This window comes from Rhopilema esculentum, chromosome 10 (genome assembly GCF_057945365.1).
Source record: "Rhopilema esculentum isolate cy_ngs chromosome 10, ASM5794536v1, whole genome shotgun sequence".
NCBI classification, from domain to species: Eukaryota; Metazoa; Cnidaria; class Scyphozoa; order Rhizostomeae; family Rhizostomatidae; genus Rhopilema; species Rhopilema esculentum.
Genome location: NC_142824.1, coordinates 10077695 through 10100382, shown reverse-complemented (window position 1 = coordinate 10100382; position 22688 = coordinate 10077695). Strand labels below are relative to the sequence as shown.

Below are 22688 nucleotides of genomic sequence, written 5' to 3'. Positions count from 1 at the left end.
TTAGAACAAAATAGCGAAATCATTCTTGTATGGTGTTTTATATCAACTTCTTAATCGATACCTCGCCTACAGGAAAACATAGAAAATTGAATTTATTAGGTTAAGGTTCTATTGATGTTTCACATTCAAATTAAACATAAATTTCAACAGAAGATTAAAGGAACGGATGGCCTCTGCGCCTGATATGAATATACTACGTCAATCATGATTCCTTTCTCTCTCAGCGAACCAATTTTACAGTTACCTTCTTGATGCGATTTCTATTCCCCTTCGCAAGCCTCCCCCGGTACTTCTTGATTTCCATGTCTATGAAACTTCAACGACGAGCAATGCGCGACTTATTCTTGCTCCGACTGTAAACGGCTATCTCTCTCTCTCTCTGTAGCTTCGTTCAAAATCTTTTAATAAAGTAAATAATATGATCTTTAAAATCGTGCGCAGTAAGTGACTCGCAAGTCAAACAAGGCAGGTACTGGTGACCCACGATTCACTGTTTCCTTTTTGTTGGAACGTGTTGTTTGACAAGAATTTCTTGGAGTTGTTTGACTTATAACTTGTCTCTTCAAAACATTTGAGTCAACAAGTTCGTTCGCCATTTGCTTTCATAAGTCACGGAAATCTTGGACATGAAAGGCACACTCACGGCACAAGCGGGAAATAAAAAGTCATGTAACAGGACATCAGAAGAATAAGAGGTCATGCTTAACAAAAAGATGGATGGTTCAATTTCACAATATTGTAAACTTTCAACTCTTTACAGTGAAGTAGACTGTAATTCTAATGCATGCCACTTGAATCGGGTGAAAAAGATACATAGGACCAGTGCAAAACATTCATCCAGTGGTGCCGTGAATGAAAGACTCATGGGGGGGGGGGGGCTCAGCCCCCTTTGTTAGAATTCAGAGAAAATTTGGGGGGATCAGCCCCTCTTAACTAGTAAGTTCATATTTGATTGGACGAAATCTGTGTTGGCAACCCTTTATTGTATTATAGGTTTTTAATGAATGAGCAATTTCTTATCCGTCTTTATGGTTCTTACACAAATGGAATTTTATTGGGTATGGTAAAGGTTAGATCATGGATGTGGCCTCTTGAATATGCCTACAGCACAGCCCCCTTCCTAACTTTTTTATCAAGGTACCTGTTTAATAATGTCACTATGACTTGGTACAGACTCTGTAGGTACAGGTACTGGTACAAGTCTTCGATTTGCCTGCTTTCTCTTTCTTATACAAACGATGCTGCAGCTGAAATTGTCGGTAAATGCATTCAAAATATCAGAAACAGCAGGGCATGGTGAATTCCAACAGGATACATGGTCTCTGTTCATCTCTGATCACAAAGGGGGATGGTAATCACAGGGAGGTTTGTATTATCTCTGAAAACCAATACACCAATCCGACTTACGGCCTCGTTTTGAAAAATTCTCCAAATTTTTTTGTACAAAATTTCTAGCCTGAGATTCGGATTAAAGCAATGATTTTAGTCCACTTGGAGGTTTTCACTATGGTACTGCTCACGATATTGATTTTAAGACGACATAAGGATAAAAATTTTACAAGGGATTTGACCGTGATGATTGGCGACTAGGGGGTATAGTTTCACCCGGAATGATTTTTGCGGTCAAATCCCGTACAAGCTTTGAAACTTCATTTCTCCGTAAAGTCTAAATTACAAGTACAAACCTAAAATTACCCATCCTAAAATTTTTGTGATAAAACCAAATCTAGGCTTAAAAAGGTCGTATAATCAAATTAGAGAAATTTCCAAAACGAGGCCACAAGTCGAATTGGTGTATGTAAGGAAGTCACGATAAACGGGGTGGGATGAGGTCGAACAAAAATTGATTGAACAAAGAGCCAATGGCGTCTTTTGACCTTCCACACTCGGGGTAGAGAGTCATCGATAGCAGAATTTGCCGACGAAGGCCCAGAAGGGAAATTTCCAGGATAAAATTTCGGTGCTATTTCACCGACAGATAGATGATTTTACCTTCAATGTAAGAATGTTGTGGACTAACTGAAGATTTACCGACCAACTCTTGAAGTACTAGGGTGAGTCACACCCTTACCAACCATCCCCCCCCCTTCGTAGCTGCGCCCTGTAACCAATTGTATCTGCATTTGCTACCACGAAGAAGATGACAGAGATACTTGAGGAAACTGCTCTGATAATGTAAACATGCACACGGAGGAAAAATATTTTCAAAGGTTTTAGTTGTCGATAGGCTTATTTCTACCCCTGCATACCTATGGAAAAGAGAACACCCAGAATAACTTACATGAGTGGTTCAATTTTTCAAACTAAGTTGGAACTTAACCCCTCTTTAATAGGCACTGGAGAAGAGACGCAGTAATATGGCTCGGTGCTATGCATTAAACGATTATTCTGTTCTTTGCATATGTTGTTGTAATTGAATTATCACGATCAGTCAATCTCAAGACCCTAGACGAACTGCATAGTGAAGTCTTCGCTCTGGGACTATTGATGACTACTCATCAGATACAGTAGCAAGACTGGGTAGGGCCCTGTTCAATTCCATATCTTGTGCTTTATAATTGTCCACTGTGCTGATAACAGTCTACCTTCTTTCCCCGGTGTCCTTACTATTTGCTTTAAAAGGCTGAGTCCAGTTGAAAACAATAGTAGTCTCAAGTTAGCTGTGTAACAAGCTCAAAGAAAAAATCATGATTTAGGCCTTTTCGACAGGTTTCACAGACAGACGCGGCTGCATGATAAATACTTAAACTATATGTTTTTAATCATCTATCGTCGTTTTGACGATCATTAGAATTATTAATGAGTTGTGGGAAACAACAAAGTAATCCTTCATTGATAATTAAAAATCCGAAAAGGCCCTTCATTATTAAGTGTTCTAATGCAAAGATGGTAGTCGATCTTATTGTATCTGAGATGTATACTATCGTCTTTAAATCTATATGCATGGTTTCCAGCGAAGCTTAAGTTCAAGCAGTATTTAATAAAAGGCAATTCATATATAAGTAGACGTACGATTGACCTGCATATATCTAAATAAAAGATTCGACCTATAGATTTAAAGCACTTAAAGAATTGAAACATTTGTTGGTTCAAGTTAAAAGACAGAGCCGAATGCAAAACACTTAAATCGAAGTGCATGTGGATGTAAAAGAAGCAAGTAAAGAAATTATTCAAAACAGTCCGAGTTCAATTAAACAGTACTGGTAAAAATATCACCAATTTTCTATCATAACGTCACGAAAGCTTAAACGTTACTGATAACTTTGAAAGAGTGCCTTAATAGACTTTTACAATGCCACCTGTTGTGGTTTGGGTTATAAAAAACATATTTGCAAGCAACTTCCTTGCAATGGCTATCCCAGTAAGGCTAAGCTAAATTAACTTCAATATGCATCGTAAGTAATACAGAAATTGATTTCATGTCAAAATGAAACTCAAAGATTTTCTCTACACTAAAGTTTTCACAGCTCTGCTGTCTGTACGACAGGAGCATTATTTGAAAGACGACCTTTAAAACAGAACTTTCAAGTTTTTTTGTTAGATACATTAAATACAAACTTGTCGAAACTGAAGTTTATTTGACCATATTGCCATAATTTAAGGACTGTAAAAACTAATGAATATTCATATCTTCCAAAAACAAAGTTAGTTTTCTAACAAAAAATACCTATATTTTGGAGACATGAAAAATGGCATTGAAGTGAAAGAAAATGTTTTCTGAAGACCTGGAAATAAAATTAATACAGTGCGTCCCTTCTAGAATGTTCTTCAGTCTACCCACCTGACATGAATTATTTGAAAATAAATATATTCGTAAAATTTGAAAAACAGTAATTTTTAGAACTAAAAAACATTAATTAGGATCTTGGCTACGTCACTGACATGTCCAATGAATGAAATATTACAGGCTGTGTTCACACTGCTCCGTTAAACCTATCTGTCTTTGCCTTGCGCTCACACTGGTCAGGAAAACGGAGCTATTTGAAAACGCAAATGAATACGGATACTTTGAATACAGTGTGTATTGAATACGCTCTTCTTCACTGTAAACACAAAAAACGGAGACGTTTGAATACGCTAACAACAGTAGTTTTAAGTTTGAGTGTGAGTTTGAGTGTTAGTTTAGCAACTTGTGTGCCAGCCAATTTTCAAACTTTTCAAATATGGAATTCACAATGGACGGTCGCATTTGTACACAGTATTTAATTGAGCCCTCTGTTTAAAAATGAAGCTTATGAAAGCGTCTTTTTTGGAACAGTCTGCACAATTTCCGTAATCAGGGCCCGCGCCATGGCCACCCCCCCCCCCCCCTGGCGCGGTAATCATAGCGTATTTATTTGAAAATGAAACAATGTAAACGTACCTCGTCTTCATCAACGAAAAAGGAAAGAAACGAGTACGGAGCAGTGTGAACGTAGCCTAACTAACGGAGAGACAAGGGCACGCTCGAAAAAATGGCAGGGAAAGTATGTTAATTTGTCCACATGATCCCCAAAGCAAAAAGTACCCACTCTCTGAGGCGGTTTGCGTTTCATTGGCTGAAAAAAGGACTTGCACTTTTGGCGACGGACAACTTTGTTAAGTGCCGTCTATACATTTTTGTCGCCTAGACAATTTTCCATACTATTTGATAAAGGCCTGTAGGCCCAAATGGCCCATCGCCAATATAATCATAAATACAAGGTAACAGCCAACGGCTAATAAAATAATAAAAGCAACAAACACAAATGTACCGTGTCGTGTTGTTATGCAAAACTGGTTCCTGTTGTTAAAAGGGGACACTTTTATAAAGTTTCAAACCTCCATCCCCTGGACATTTTTAGATGGAAGGACTGAGACGCGCATTACACACTGGAATTTAATTGGAATTTGAATTGAATTGAATAAAGAATAGCTAAATGTTTAGAGAATTGGCTTAAATTAAAAAAAACCGCTTTAAAAGTTTGGCGAAAGAACAAGTCGTTAATTTCATACCAGCTTTAGGAGTTTTGGCATTGATGCTGCTTTGTCTAGTTGCTACCAAATAACACAATAAGTTTTCATAAGAAAGTGGATATCAAATCAGCAGCAACTTGGGTAGGAGTTCAAAAGATAGCCGTCAAATTTGGCCCGGTGGGTAAGAAAGACCGACGTGATGGGAATTTTTGCTTCTTTCTAAGTCGTATTTGCACACTAACATGAGAAACAGCATGGAAACTATTAGCAAGATTTTGACTTCCAATGTCGTGCTAGAAGGGGCTTGCTGAATCAGGGACAGCAGAGCACATTATGGAATAGGGGTGGGGAGGCTCTAGACAAGTTAGCAAAACTATATGGTAGTCTGCCTCCATTATATTTGCTGCCACAACCTTGATACCATACTTCAACAAAAAATTGGGGGAGGGGGTGTTCTGGCGTACCTGTGAATACTTAAACTCCTATGAATGAAATTATCAAATATACTGGAAGCTATCATTTTTTCACCAAACTGATAATTACTATGAGAAAACCTGTGGAGTGCATTTACGAAGCCTTAACATTTGGTTGAAACAGCGTTCAAACAACCAAATTTTAAGGCTGAAACAGCGTAAAATTTGATTTACTCAACTATATTTCTAGTTTCAAAATCCACAAAGAGGTATGTATTCTATTACCTTGAATGAAGATTACTCGACAGTCATCCATGTCAAGATTCTATTAAAAGTCTGCAATTAAGTAAATATCATCAAAAATTAACGTTTCATCGACTACTTACAATTTCATCGAGGTAAATATTACTCCACATGCGGCCATCTTCAAAAAAGACGTCATCTATATCTTCTCTACAAGGAGAGAAGTACTCATAATAAACTTCCATAGGCTGACAGAAAACATAGTTCTCAGGCGGCAGCAAGTCCTCGACTAGTCGAATTTCTTCAGCAAATAGCATGATTTATTAATGAACAGGACTAGTTCCTATTGAGAGCTGCAATTTTCCGAGGCCGGTCTGACTGAGACTAGAAATCCATGTACCAGCTAAAGTTTTTTGAAACTAAAGCTTTGAATTTCCATTTCTCAGTCTCACTGCAGTATGGAGCCAGTGCCAATGAATATTCGCTCAATGCTTCCAGCCGGCTTTATTCAAACAACGTTCAACGCAGCAATAAAATGTGGAACGCTCAACTCCCACTTACAGAGAGAACACTAGACTAGCACTTTGCTGCTAACTATGCTGTGAAAAACTGTTATAAACCATTTTATAGACTCAAGTTTCCCATTCTTCACATCAAGTAGCGTCAAAACTTCAACAGATTTTTGGAAAACGTTTCTAGCGAATGTTGAACTTTTTTATCAAGACATGACAATCAATTACAGGTATTTTAAGGAACAAAGAGCTACACAGCTGAATCCAGAAAAGTAGATCATCACTTGGCTCATCTCCCTAAATATTGTTGCTGCAGATATAGGGGCGTAGGTGTGGTTTTTTTTGGGTGTGTATGACCAACCTTTTGACAGAGAATTTCCCTTTTATTTGGTCATATTTTCCAGATTGCTTTATAAATTTGTGATATTTGAAGAAAATTTCACCATAAACAAGTTCAAAGCCATGAGACCTTCCAGTACTTCTTACCTGGAACCTACTGAGGATAGATTGTGTCCTTTTCTCAAATTTCCGACCCTATCCCTTTGAAATTCCAACTAAAACCCCTGAAATAGCTTAATTAATATTATTATGATTTAAGCCCCAAAAATTATTCTCGCCTCCAAATAATTCCAAAAAGGGATCTTGCTCATGGCTTTAACATATCAAGCCCCCCAATCATAAAAGACAACTCCCAGGGTGCATTCCATGTCAACTGTACGCCGAAGGTCAACCGAGGCATTGGTTTAGGTACGTCAAGAATATAAAAGCAGTTGAGTTAGTAAAACTGTGAACATTGTTGCGCCAGACAAAGAAAACTGATTATTAGAGAAAACTGTGGTGTGTGAGTCTTTATTTTACGTTAACTATGTACATGGCTTCATGTTTAGCATGCCAACTAACAAACATTTTAAGTACGCTAAAAAGTATTTTATTGGTTTGCACGACAAACGCCGAAAAAAACCTGGCTGTACGCCGAAGATCTTCGGGCCTAAGTACATGGAATGCACCCTGGGACACCTGAAGCCGCAATTAGCTACGCTTATACCAAGGGTAGAAATTGTAGTCCATGTTTTATACTCTGACCGTTAAAATAATCATGTTACGAGTTAATTTGTCGCACAATAGTCGTAGCGGTATTTGCACCGGGCGAGCGGATATGTTCCCTGTGGAAATTGCAACACTTGGTTAGGTGAATTGAGAACAATACGGGGAAAAAAGGAAAGGCACAATTTACGCCATACGGTTATCACGATGAAACAAAGGATTCTTATCACCTCTGAGAAGCACCTGCTGGTGCAGGATTAATAAGTCACGTACTGTAACTGAGAGGACACGAGCTCTAACACCAAGGTGTCCTGAACAAGAAACTTTATGTTGCCAGCTAATTTGGGACACTATGCTGGTCCAAAACATAGTCTGCTTCTACAATCCAGATGTGTTTTGAAATTCTGCCGAAATACTTAAAGCCCTGGGCAAAAGATCCAACATTTCGCCCAACATTTTTTCGATGTTGGAAGGTGATCCAACGTTGGTTGTCAAACGTAACAACATTTCACCCAACATTTACTCGCGCAGATCGAAAAGAAAATGGGTAGAAGGTAACATTGATGTTGCTTAACAACAGTAGGCACACCTGACGCTCGCAATGATGGCCGCACATAACGATGCCCCGGGGGGTGGGGGTACTTGGATACCAAAACGACGGGGGTGTGCACCCCTAAGATTGTTTTGGTGAACCGGCTTTAGACTAAAATACTAAAATGACACCCCGCTTTAGAATTTTTGGAGAAGAAAAACAAAGGAAAACAAAAGCTTTGATGCCAATTGCCATGGTTGCCAGGACACCACAAAAACAATGGCCGTGCAGCCTCTTTGCTGTTATTTTTGAATAGAAAAAAAACGAAAATCAGGCAACCGCTCTTAAATTAATAAGATGTAAGCATTGTGATTGCTAGCTTTTTCGCTCTACGGAAGCGTTCAGGCCTCATTTGCCAACAAAGTGAGTGAGAGAACCTTCATTTCTCGACAAGTTTGAATATTCGCCGAAAAAGCACCCACATATGCCTAAAAATCCTCGTTTTTTAAATAAAACGTTGTTCAAAATTGCATTTTGCCTCAGCTTGTTCTTGTTTTGCTCTTAACTTTATCCCTTTGACCAATTTTAAAGGCCTCGCAAAGTAAGAGTGCAATTTACTGAACGCATCAAAAACGAATTTATTGCTTTTTCTATTTTATATTTGCCCTTAATAAAAGAAGAAATGATAGAAAAACAGCACAATGACAGTATAGTATGAAAGATACGGTAAAGTTGATATCGAGAGGAAACTAGAGCCCAGACTCTTTTACTGTTTAGAGATTGGATATCTTCGTTTCATAAACTACAATAGTATTGCTTTTCCGTTCTGTTCGATACAAAATTTGAATTTTTAATCCTTTCTGAGCGGGTACAACAAGGGGTGACAAACTGGCGGGTACAACAAGGGCATGTTTAAGCTTTATATCATTTTAGCTGGCTGACTCGTTAACACTTTCTATTAACCTGGAATTGATATGCCACGATTTCAGTAGACAGTCCTACTCATCTCAAGCAGTTCTCCAAACGGGATCTGAAAGAACATCTATTTAGATGACTACTTCAGGGATCTATGACATTCATCATTTTCATTCAACACTATTCTGCAAACACGTCGCCAGTATTAATGTTATTCAAAGCTAAGCGGGCTTTGACCTTCACGTCACATTCAAGATTAAAACAAACAAATGAGTACCAGTATAAAAAGTTTGAATCCTATTTCGCAGCAGAGACCTAATTCGTCGCTGCTAGCAGAAATAGAACTGAGCTAAAGGCTAATTTTAAAAGAAATAAGACAATGGTGTTGGGCTGTTGACTTAAAGAAAATTAACATCTGTGTCACCATAAAAAGTTGAATGCTAGAAGGACCTCACTTTTATCTCATTTTAAAATGGTAACAACCTCATTCTACGGACTGCTAGGTTATTTGTTGATTAAATTGTCTAAAAACGTTTTCAGAAAAAAGTTGGAATCAAAAAATAGAACATCATTGAGGTTAAATTTATATTTTTTAAATTTTGTAAGTAGCTGACGCAGTTTTTAAAAGAGCAACTTAAAGGTGAAATGACGAATGTGCACAAAATCAAGGAAGCAAATGACACAAGACAAAGACCTGCATTAGGGAAACATATGCAATGACGTAGCAGGAGGGGGGGGGTGTATTTTCAAAGCAAGATCATTGGAGCGAATGGAGCCATAGTCAATATGATGGAGCTAATCGCGCATTAGTCAAAATTGCTGAATAAAAAAACAGCTTACTTTGATTCATGGCTTTTTACAGATAACATTTCTCTAGACATTTCAGCGATCTATTTAAGTTATTTTGTAAGCAATACATAAAAAATTATTAAAGATAGTATGAAAAGGCCAGCGTTTTTTAATTTGATTTTTCTGTAAAATTTCTAAACCAGACGCCCCATAGTGATTGATATATTATAATCCTGTCCTGTAAAATAGTCGTCCACATACTTGAGGATCTTGCCGAATTTTTAGCAATGTACTTATAATCTGAACCGTCGTACGACTTAACCAGGTCTGTTATTGTTCGGAAAGCAGAGATTGAGAATTCACTTGAAAATGTAGCACGTGGACTAAAGTCAATAATTATAGTTGCGAAGTCCCTAGGAAGGCAGTTTTGGACAGTTCTAAATCTAGTATTATTTGCTCCAAATAAGATTATCCTCATATCGTATATATTTTATAATCACAAGCGAACGAGAATAGACAGCGACTTGCTAAGCACTACAAGAAAAAGTTAAACCTTAGTGTGTCTATGTAATATAAGTATCAGCAAGTCTGAAATGCTTGTGCCAAAGTAGGCTTCGGCTTTGATTTGTAAAGGCTCGAGCCCTTCAACATGGACATTTGGCAAGTGCTGAAAGATCTACCTCTGAGAGACAAAAACGTCACTAAGTGCAAGAAACATACATTTTGTGCTCGACCAAAAGGCCTTTAGACCCATGCATAGTTGATGTTTAAATTTGTTCAGTGAATTAGTAGTGGGAATATAGACAGTGGTTTCATGAAGACCGTGAGAATACACATTGATGAATTCGCATTTCAATAATTGCGGAATTAGGGAGCCAATGCAACCGCAGACCAGAAAACCGTAGCAGGTGCCTATATATAAGAGTCACCCGGTTTCTAAAGTGAAAACCCGGTTCCTGAAAATTAACTTTTGCCTACCAACAGTTTGCCGCAGGACGTATATACCGAAAATCAATTATTATAATAGACTCGGGCCTAAAATCAACGGCGTCTTAATTTGAAACAGAGTGCAATGGAATTACTCTCTTATACAATGAATGCTAATCAATGAATGCCCACCAATGGTAAATAAACTGCTATAGATAAGGGCGTGAGCTGCATGTGCTGCCATTCTGCATTCTCAAACGTCACACCAGGAACTTCAATTGTGCTGCGATTTGCTTTACAAATACGATTTTTACAAGACGTTTGTTCAAAGCATTAGCATCGAGCCTCCGGTAGCATTGTGAAAAGCTTTAAAAAGGGGCGTTGTCTTGAAAAGGCATTTTTGTTTTCGTTAGGCAAAAAAGAAATTCCCAGATTAATTGCAGCAATTCAAAAGGTACAGGCATGAAATAAAATTAGGTGTACAATATGAAAATTCTAATTCTTGGTCTTTTAGGAAACTAGCCATGGTATTATCTGGCAGTTTTGACTTTACAAAGAACAGTTATATGTTTTTAATCCATAGCTTTTAATCGTTAATCCAAGTTTTCTTGGAAAAGGATGGCACTATGTAACTTTTGCAGAAGAATTTTATGCACTTTAACATTTTTCAACAAAAATTACTTTCAATTTTTCATTTTTCATTCTCATTTTTCAGATTTTTGAAGCAGCTAAGAAATTAAAGAGCGTTTTAAAGTACTCTTCGTTAGGCACTCCTCAGCTAAAATATTGGGAAGTAAGCAGTCACTGATTGGTCAAAAAAGGAACCAATCAAACGTGTTATTCTTTCTTTCACGTTACTTTCGATTCGCATCTGGCTAAAAAAATTTCTGGCTACCTTTTGTCACTATCTATCCAACGGTTATACACTCTAGAGTGTGTCAGACGAAAAGTACTTAAGTATGCTATGTTTCCACTTTGTGTGCTATCTTCGAACTTTGCGTCACCAATAACATTTTCAAAATTAAGACTTTTTACCACTCACCTCACTACGACGTCTTGCTTTCTTTGGCGCAACAGAAATTTTTCTTGCCGTTGTATTCTAAAAAAAAGTTGATGATTAACAATTATCCAAAAAATTTGACATAGAAAAATACCTGGTCAAACATCACTAACATACTATTAAAAGGAGAAAACTTTATTTGTTTGTTTATTAAAAATCCGATGTGAAACTTCGCGAAAAATAGAATACGGGAGCGTGGGAACATGAGAGGCTACACAAGACATTCCCTCTATAACAAAACGCCTCTCACGTTCAAATTCCTCTCAAAATAAACATGTATCAGAATGCCTGATTTTTCAGAGCCCTTTGCGAAAATTTCGACATCGGGCTTAAATAAATTCTTACATAATTCTTTATTGACACCGTCGCATATGAAAGCAAAAAAGACACCAATATTCATAAAAATCGAGCATTTACTTATGAAAATAGGACCTTTTTTGATATACAGTCTAAAATAAAAAACAATTAGTGAAGCTTAAAAATTGCAAGAAAAATTCAAATCAAGAAACAATTATGTATTTTGCAAACCTAGAACCTCGTTATTTTATTTTACTTTTTCTTCCCCTTTAGCAATTTTGAGCAACAATTTTCTTAAAACATTTCCTTGCGAAAAAAAGCGTGTGCTACTTGTTTCAATTAACTCATTAGAAAGTTAAGTAATGCCTAATCTACTATAGAAGCTTCTGCAAAAAATGTCGATTTAAAAAAATGTGTAAATTTGGTATATACTTTAAATACCAAAGAAATGGGGGCGAGGAAGAAACAATGAACAGATTGAGAAAAGAAAAGAAATGGGAAAGGAACTAAAGAAAAAATGAGTCTGCATCGATAGGAAGCATTCAAAAAAAACCTCAAGGTTGGCCATGTCTTACAACCAATACCAAAAAGTTTGTTCTCAAGACAAAATTATAAAGTAATGGTAAACAAATCTTTTGTTAATCGTGTTTGAAATAATTCGATGAGATAATTGAACATAGCGCAATATCATAGTTCTAACGGCTATTTATATAAGCAAAATAGTCCCAATTTTTATTGCTAGTTTCAAAAGTGACCAGGATAAGTTTTTAAGCATTCTTACTGTTTAGAGACGACCTATTAAGAGACGAAAAACTGTCTACTTTTATGAAAAATCAAACATTACTCTAGATCAATTTATGTGCATTAAAAGTAAATCAAATACAATATTCACTATGCAAAAAGGCAGAGCTACTTTCCTACCTACAGTCGATTAATTGTTTACAACTCTTAGCAGTTTATAAGCGTGTTGCTTGTTTGAAGATGCAGCAATAAGACAGCGTTGGTATTTTCAACTTCAAAATATTCAGATAATATCCAAATAAAGTTGTAAATGCCTACAAGTGCTAGATTAGATATTGATAGTACAGTAAATAAATGTGTAACAACATCTTGATCAAGGACTAAGCCCTTTTCTTTTCGTGCTCTTTTCTGTTCTCTGTGCCTCGATTTACCTAGCTGTACGAACAGCCGCGAGTGTCTTTCACTGAAAGCAAATTACCGTTTGCTTCACTTGTCTTACATGAAGACTTTACACTACATTCTAGTTTCAACGTTGATCAACTAACAACGATCAACTGTTACTGCTATTGAGTTCACTGAAAGCAATCTTTTTCGACGTATGCGGTATCCATGGCCATTCAATTACCATTTTAGTACAACAGGTTTGGCAACAAGTAAGTGGCTTGAAAGCTGGTGTCTTACCTCCCTTAAAGAATATGAGATTCCACAGCGAAATTTCCGACGTACTTTAGAACACTGGACACCGCTATTCATTTTACTCTATTACAGCAACAACCTGCTTTCGTTCGCAGTTTCCTTCACCTTGTTGAAAGGGTCTTTCATTGATTTCTTTTCAAAATTTTCAAAATTAAACCTACCACTGCTTCATGTATTTTTTTTATGTGGTATGATTTGCTTTAACTATGCATGCTGCCAACCACAACATAATACAGCTCACAATTTACATTTACATTGCGGAAATTGATCAATGAGAAGAGGGCCCTCTCACAGCAAAGAACACATAGACACTAATCCTGGATTGCTTTGGATCAAAGATTTAGATACATGATATCAAATGATGTGATTCACCAAGGAAGGTCATATCCGCTTAAATTCCCTAAGATAAAGAGCCTGCCTGACACTATCAAATTTCATTTTATATAAATAAAGTTTTTAGTGACTGCATATATTGCTATGTTCCTAATTGTGAATAACAATGTCGCTATGAAAAATTATTATTGCATCCGTTTTTTATTGGGACAATTTTAAAAGATTACAAGCCTCGAAATCGGTCAAAATTTCAAAACAAGCTGAGACTGAGCTACTGTAAAAGTGTAATTTTGAACAATGTTTCAAATCTAAAAAAGGAGAAGATTTTTGCAATCTAGGGATGCCACTCGGTGAATTTTCAAATTTGTCGCCAAAATAAAGGATTCCTCACTCACTGCGTTGCCAAATGAGGCTTGAACACCTCCCTAGAGCGTAATAGCTGACATTTGCATTGCTTACACCTTTACAATTTAAGAACAAAATAAAAACAATCCAGCCTCGGATGTGTTAAAAAAATTAAAACAGCCAACTTGAATTTCAATTTACTTGTGCTTATCAAAAAAGAGTGTAATCAAGTTATGATAAAGACGATGATGGCTATTACTGTAAAAGCTCGTTATAGATCCTTAGGATGAAGATGATGATTATGATTTCGATGCAGATAAAACATAATAATGAAGAATTTCTATACCAAATAGTAAATAAGCAAGATAAAAAAGTAAACAGTCGAGTCTTAATATCAATCTAACATATTACAAGGTTTTAACATTAGATGACACAAGAAGCATGAGGATACATTGCAGCCCTGAAGCCTGAACATGAAATATTTTAAACCAACATATTTCAGCATAACCTACTAATGACAAAAAGTAAACGAGATAATACATGGGTGAGTTTGTAGAACCAAAAAACAAGTTTATGGTGACGATGTTAATGAGACGAAACAAGACATTCTAGCTGCGCAGTAGACAGGTACAGAACCTACTCTTACTCAAAATGAGTCACTTTTGTCAGCTGAAAAATAATTAGTTTTTACTCTGGCATTAGAGATAACGTAAGCCCAACGTGAGTGTTATCTGTCTTTTTCGTATTATCGGTTAAAGCGGTTTGAAAATTATTCCTGAAATCGTAGCAGCTGAAATTGTTCAAAATTTGAAGGATTTGAAAATCTTGAGATTCATTGAAAATATCTTAATGTCTTAAATCAAATTTGAGAATCTCTCCAAAAAATCACAAACCAGGAAAACACCTCTTAACAATATAAAGTATCATTTTTAAATAAAGTAAATGAGTATAAAACAAAGAGAGAAAATAAGAAATTCAATTAATTTTATATTTCTTTTATTATTCAATTATTTCTTTCATATTCGTTTTATGTCCGTCTGCCTCTTTTTTAAAGGTGCATTAAGCGTAGCCATCACATTTGCACTTTACACGAAGTTTTCTTTTGAGCTAACAAAAACAACGGAGTTTCCTTCTAAGGTAACAAAACAATAGCTATATTTTATCAATCTTTATATAGAAGCACTGGCATTGTATAGGTATGATGAAGAGTTATGCTTGAAACGTCACAACAATATTTACTTTAAAATCTACAGAGTTGGATTGCAATTATATTAATTTTTAATCATTATTTAAACAGGCTGAACTGCATTTATTTTCTTGTATAGATATGTTGTGATACCAAATAATCAGTTTAATGGTCTTAGTAGGATACCAATTTAATGGTTTTTATATCCTTACTAACTCCTGCTAGTATCAGTTGAATTACATGGTCATATGTTATGCAATTGAGGTAGTGCGATGTTATGAGCAGAGAAGGCTTTTCCAAAGTGGTTCTCAAAGAAAAATAGGAAGAGTTAGAAGAGAGTTACTGTTTGGCATTAGCACGATAGACCTAGCCCCTTAAAGCCCTTAGCTCTACACCCCATTGGACATGAAAAAATTATCTTCTACTACAAAAATTTAAAATCTTTGATAAAACATACTATCCTAACCTACTCAAATGTCAAAATGCAAGATGCCTTATGCAAAAAGTAAAATGTTTGCAGAATCCGCGTAAATGTTTTCGTGCCATAATTCCATTGTTCCCTTAAAAGTATGTTCTTTTAAAATTATAAATATCTACAACAAGATAGGTGAGGAGGATATCACGCTGTATTATAGATCTAAAAATATTCTTGTCATTTTCTTGTCTGTTTCTGTCATCACCTGTTCATTTTCAATCAAAAACTGCGTAGGAGCTTTGGACCCAGGACCCTTTCCACCCTTGTAATTATGAAAGCATAGGACATTAAAGGCATTGAGTCATGGTAAATAGGCCCTCTCTATAGGGGGTCATTTGGTTTCGGCGTGATCGCTGGTGTTTCATGTGATACTTGCATCCGTTGTTGACAACTTGCTATTGATGGAAATTGTTTTGTCAATCAGTACGAGGTGAGTTCATGTGACCAGTTCCAGGTCAACCAATAGCATGGCATTCATGAAAATCATGACTCAGCGGATTTTGGCACTTAGGGTATACCCAATCCGTTTTATCATGACTCAATGCCTTTAAAGTGGTGATGTTATAGAATTCTGTTTCTCAAAACTTTGAAATGACATACGATTTGAAAAAAGACCTAAAAATGCAAAATCAAATCTATAAAAAGGGGACTGAGATAAAAAAACCATAATTTTATCAATTATTACCGTTGTTTTGGCGTAGCTCATAAAGTTAAGAATGAAGAAAAGATTTAGCCTGTTATCATGTGGATAGATCTCAGCCAATTTACGCAGATTCAACTGTTTATATTATATAAGGGCAAGACTTTTCCATTACGACACCAATTTGCGTATTCCTAATTCCTAAATGCGCCTTATTGCAGCTTATGGCCGCAGTTTCTCCGTAAAAACTACACGTGCGTTGAATAATAAGTAGAGCATTCTAAAATCTCGTGCCTTCCGTGGGTATCGTCGTGACAGTTTCTACCCAATAGACGAAAGCCAAAATGATGAATTGTTTATCCGAAAGCACATTTTATTATGATCAAGGGCTCTGGGCATTTGGAAAATAATGTTGCACATGGTTGCACAGCCTTTTTAGACACAGTAGAATTAAGAAATTGAGGAAATTAGTTCATCTTTTAACTGGATACTGGGATTTCTATGTACTAAGTATAATCAAATATATTTGAATAGCATTATTAATTGGGTTAAGTTTTTCCGAAAGATTCCGAAACAGTTTCCTAAAACCTCTTTAACAAAAGAAAGCTCATGTAGCAAGGGACAAATAAAATAGTCCCACAAAGAAACAATCGAAATTGCTGACACCATTTCAGACAAACTGACACAATAAAACGTCTAAAGTATAAGGAGTTTATTCTTGGATAGGGACGGTGTTGTGATGTTTGCAGGAATGACGACAACAGGGAACAAGGATAACAAGAACTCGAGTACTAGATTAAACTCTTACAGTAGTTTATAGGGAGTCCATCATAAGAAGCATTCGATAAAATGTCATTAGTGTTTTTTCTTCACCTGATCATCGGCATATGGCAAAGCTGATAGAAGATCTTTGCCTTGAAAAAGTTATTTGCCCCTTTGAGACCATCCCCGCAAATAACGAGGGCACAGGGCGATTGTTTCCTCAACCACCCGCCCTTTGCCGTCCTCCTCCAGAAATTTTCAGAACAATCTTTAACGCAAGGAATTCTTTATCGATGATTTTGACGGTCAAAATATAAAAATGTTTTCTAGCGTTGACATAATGGCGCTCGATTATGTTTCTTACGAGTCAGAATTCTAATACAAGCAAAATGTAGCTGTAAAATCAGTAAACCACAGTCATTTCCTTAAAATCTAACAAATGACGAGTGAGCATCATTCCTGATACAATGAATGTAGCGTTTTATCGCAACTGGCATGAAACATTTTGCTAGCGATTGCCTTGTTCCCCTTTCCACAAAAGCCTCCCCCCCCCCCCTTATACGTTTTCACCCAAACTGCTACTTCCAAATAATGATATCCATACTTATAATAGTAAAGCTTACTTTGATTGGCTACCTACTTTCCCCCTTCGAAAACTACTCTCCCTTAGGTTTGGATCGTCAAAATCTCATGATCACTGACACGAAAGCTCATGCGCGACACGCAGCACTGGACGACGACTACTTTAACTGCCATGAAAACAAAATACATTGCATGAAAACAGCAAATTAAACCAACAATCTCGAACGAAATTACAATGAATCGAAGTCACTTACCACTGGATGCTGTTGGTAAAAGAGATCTAAATTTAAACGATGAAGAGTTCCAGCTGAATGCGATCTTGACATGTTGTTTGGACGTATGTCTTAGCTGACATTTGCAACATTAGAGTCGTATTCAAACGGCTAGCCCATAGATAAAGTGAGAGTAAACCAAAAACCCGACGAACAAAAGGAAGTCATTTATGAAATTCTAAAACCTTGTCAGAGGTCACTATGCGTCCTTGGATACACGTATTATGAAAAATCTGGAATATTAGATCAAATAAACGATCTGAGACGGTTACCTTTTGATAACATCTAGAAATAATCTTCATGTTTTCGAGGGAAAATATCATTCCTAACAAATGAACGGTCATTGAAATGTTAACATATTTGAACACGTTGTTCGATATAAAAACCAAAAAACATTTTCGTTTGTATTTGCAAAAAATTATGATTCGTGAATAAACTGAAATAACTGAGCGCTGTTCAGGCTTGTTGCGAGCAATCGGTGTTTTCTAGCATCTCCAATGATGTAGAATTCGGATATAGCTACTGTAGACATTTCTCGTTTCGTTCAAGCTTTACTAACCCACTGTCTGTCCTACCTGGAGCACTGAAAATATTGTCATTTGTGGAATCATGTTCTGTATTTTATACAGAAAGTCCACGCATGGTAAATCCTCTAATCAAAGTTGCAAATCTAGCAAGCATGCAAAAAGGAAAGCATTTTTGCGCGTTTTTACGTTATTTGCATCAACCAGAAAAGGACCTTTAGGGGAAAAGCATCGACATTCTTAAATTCAAATTTGTTAGCTGTTTAACAGTAACCATTTCTATGCTACATTGACATGGAACACTTCGTGAAAAGGAGCGCTCCCTACCTTACACGTGTTTTTTTTATAAGAAACTAAGGTCCGTTGCTGGTAGGCAGTTTCTTAAATTTTCTGGCCATTTTGCTATCCAAAGTTTCTTACATGTTTCTAAAATTTTTTTAGGTAATGAATTTTTAAAACGTGCTTCCAAGTTTAAGTAAATAGATTAAGGCATTTTGTTAGCCTAGAATGACTGACACTGTTGAGATCTGTAAACAGTTAAGCTCATTGAACTTCATCAATGTTAAGTTGAAGTCAAAACAAATTTTAAAATGGAAATTTCTTGAGTGTGCAATTTACTGAGAAAGAATGCAAACTGCATGTCAAGTGTAGTGTTGCAATATACAGTGATGTTCAATGTCAAGACTGTTTCGAGCGTCAACTAGAAACTGAAAACTGCAAATTATAAAAGTTTCTTAGGCTATGTTCACATTGCTCCGTATTCATTTTTATCCGTTTTCGTATCGATCCGTTTTACCTGTTCACACTGCTCCGGATACATTTGAAAACGGTATGAAAACTATGAAGCGTTCACATTGCTCCGCTCTGGATAAAAAGGAAAACGCCACGAGCTGGTTTACAGCACATGCCACTGCTAATAAACTTTTCAAATAGCTCACTGCCACTAATAGTCCTCCGAGTAGTATGCTAACTTTGAGTGAATCAGCCATGTTAAGAAAAGTTGTTCAAATTGGCGCGGTCCAAGTATCTTGCTGTGTTGTTGTTGTTGTTATCGTTTTCAAAATTCTCCGTTTTCAAGGTAGAGCAGTGTGAACGCAAGACACAAACGGATACAAAGCAGTGTCAACGGGGTTTTAGCTTTTTTCAATTTGGGTAGGGTTGTTTCTCAACTTTCGAAAAATTGAGCCTACCGATTCTTATAACCTGTTTCTTATAAAAAATGCGTGTATTCCTAGTCTAAATGGATTGTCAACAAGCTACTTGTAGCCAATATTTCGGATCTGTTAGATCTTTAACCCATATTCATACTATTCAAACACAGCACGAAGGAAAGGGATCATATTTTTGAAACTGTTTTCCTTGCAAACAAATATGGGTTTTTACCACCGTTACATCTTTCATTCTTTAAGCAACAATGAAAGTACTAAAAACTGGCTAGTAAAACCGTGAGTCAGATTCGCCTATTTGGTCAAAGGTATAGTATGATTTATGATAAAAAGGTTTGAAAACAGCAGTGACAGAGCAAATGCATACGAGCTATGATGTTGACAAATGTTCATTTAGATCCTTAAAGATATATTCTTGCACAATATGTTTAACTTGCTGTTAAAGTCATAAAATCGGGTTTTGAGGATGGTGTTGATTGAAAAGTTTGTAAAAAGATTTTTTGTCGTTATATGAGAATCGATTCCTTCAATGCAATTTTTGGACGAGGTTAAGCCTCCAGAAATGTGCGATCGGGCACACTTTTGTACAGTTGAACGACAGAAGGGCTATCTTGAATCTTTGGTAGAGTTCTCTGAGAAAATCAGTTTTCAAGTTATTCAATACCGGGAAAAAATTTATTTTGAAAGCTGGTTTCTTTTCTAATAAACACAACACAGTAAAGTAAATCCCCGCATATAAGAACCTACTTTTTGAGGTTCAGGCTGAAGTAGGTTCTTACTGGAAAGGTGTTTGGATTAATTACAGGGTATGAAGGTTCTTATTCGAAGGAACCCTTACTTAAAATTTTAGGATTCATTATCAAGAGATGCATTCAATCCTGTTTTTTCCTTTTGGCAATGTTATTAATGCAACATTACAAAGATATTTACAGGAAGACATTTGAGCGCACTGGCTGCCTTATGGCAGTGGATGGATGTGGAGATGATCTCATACGTCCTCAGGAAATGAAAATTATGAACTCTAATGCTTTTATCTCATTTTTCAACATTTTGGATTTTGCTATATATGATTATGTTAAAAAGTCAAAGTGATTTTAAAATTCTCTTCCGTGAAAGTGTATAAAATGCTGAGAATACAAAACGAAAATTTTTTATACCGATTGTGATTTACCTCATCTTTAAAAATCTGGGAAAAAATAAGGACCATTGAAAATTTTTTCGCCCTTGCAAAAAGAACCTATTATATTTTATCACACTAAAACAGGTTCTTAATTACAAGGTGCATAATTTAGGAAAAACAGCCTCTAGGTTCTTATTGTTGTTGGTTCTTATATGCGGGGACTCACTGTATACCTGTTTTTTACATTCAATACAGTACATTCAATTTTGCTTTCGTCGTACTTTAACAACTTTTTGTCACAAGGCATCTTTACTGACTATGGTCACAAAGAGGAATGTTCCTGGTTTATATTTTAGAGTTCTACTGAGCTGCACTACTTGTGATTTCTTTTGACTAAAAGGACATCGAAATTTAAATCTCTTAAAGTATCAAACCTCTAATTTTTAGTGTTTTTAGTATCTTGGAATTCAATAACCAGGGAAATGGCATATGCCTAAGCTTTACACTGATATTTGTCTAATGACTGACTAAGATTTTACGCCAATATGTTGTTTTTTCCTACTTATTCCAAAATGTCATATTACTCGGAAGGGAGTGGCGGAAATTGCAGGGTTGTGGAGGGGGTGGCAACCACCCCCAAGCTTTTGCTAAATTTTCAGCTTTTAGGTAAATTTTGTCCTTTGTCGAAAAATTTGCTTGTTTTTGTGGGTTTCGCTCCCCCACCTAAAAAAGAATTTCCGCCACTGCCGGAAAGCGCAGCTCATTTCATTAAATCTTATCTATAGATGAAATCAATCCAGTAAAAAGACAAAGTTATGATATACAAAAAGAAAAACTACATTAAAATAAAAATTTCTTGAGGTTAAGTAAATATAAATTTTAGTTCTTTTTTAAATCTTACGATGGAATCGATATCTCTAATGGACTGTTGGATTTCATTCCAAGCAATTGGACCAGTGTACAAAAAACCTCTTTTGGTGTACATCTTTTGGTAAAAGCTTTGTTTTATATGTGAGGATAAAGAACCAAACCACCAGAAAGATGTTATTGTAAAGTTCTTATCAGATTAATAAACTATAAGCAGAAATTGGCTAAATTGATCAGATCATTTGGTCTTAAAATTTAATTTCAATACCTTCCTAGCAATGTGGTTTAGAAGATTAATAACAGAAGTATAAAGCCAAAAAACATCGTGAATTTCAGTTGTTCATGACAGTATAGCTACCTCTCGTTTTGTTTTCAACACAAACCAAAGTTGTGAATCTCCTATCAAACAATGCTGTTCCTAACATAAACACAAAATAACTGAATATATGCGGTGCCAGCAGACCATAAAATTACAATGGACAGAGGAAGAAAGAACTCAGTGTGCCTAAAAAACCTTTCCTTTTTCTAAAATTTTCCATAGCAAGTGCACTCATTTTTTATAAGAAACTGGCTATAAGAAACGAGTACTGGACAGCCAGAAAAAATTAAGAAATTTCAGTACCTGAAGCAAAAAAATTAAAAAACCATTAAATCTTGATAAAACTGAGAACAACGAAATTTTGTAGGCCTGGCCTAGAAATTAAGACACAAGGGATAAAATATACTTCCCACATTTAAATACAGCATCAGAACGGAAGCGAATCTCTTGACGTGATAAAAAAAGGTCACGAACATTTCATAACATCATTCATGACATCATAATTAAGAAACTTATAAGAAAGAGTGAGTATTGAAATTTCCAGAACATTAAGAAACTGTACTCAGAGAGTACTCAACATCGACCTTTGTTTCATATAAAAAAATGTACTTTTGATTTGAAACTAATTTCCCTCATTTTCAAAAAAATCATTTGATGTTTTCAAAAAATTGTCTTTGGCATTTGGTGTCCAGATTTTAGCTGATCATAGAGTTTAACCTAAATATAAATATGTTAATATAGCTAATGCTGTTGGTGTTGGGAAAATTAAAAATGCGTTTTTCCAATTTGGCCTACAAAATCATGCATAAAAGATGATTAGCAATATTTCTTAACTGGACCGTACATACAAAAGTATCTTATCAATAAATGACAGAATCTTTGTTACTAGCTCCCGTCCCTCTCCAACGAGCAAGTAACACTAGGAAATGATAGGTCTACGATATATCTAAGGACATTTACCAGGTTTAACATCTAAATAGGAAAGAGAAAAGT

The 22688-nt window shown here is 36.0% G+C and overlaps 1 protein-coding gene across 9 annotated transcripts in view; it reads right to left on the bottom strand.

The window, feature by feature from the left end:
• The window catches only part of LOC135690843 (uncharacterized), a 63239-nt gene that overhangs the window by 18861 nt on the left and 21690 nt on the right, over window positions 1–22688 (bottom strand). For 5 of the 9 annotated variants that reach the window (XM_065208524.2, XM_065208531.2, XM_065208547.2 and 2 more), the window contains one exon: window positions 11353–11409. In XM_065208524.2, the coding sequence (XP_065064596.2) occupies window positions 11353–11409 (57 nt within the window). Of the gene's footprint in view, window positions 1–244; window positions 868–5734; window positions 9002–11352; window positions 11410–13089; window positions 13764–17681; window positions 18071–22688 lie in introns of those variants that run through there. The other 4 variants (XM_065208567.2, XM_065208562.2, XM_065208556.2 and 1 more) reach the window with 4 other exon arrangements.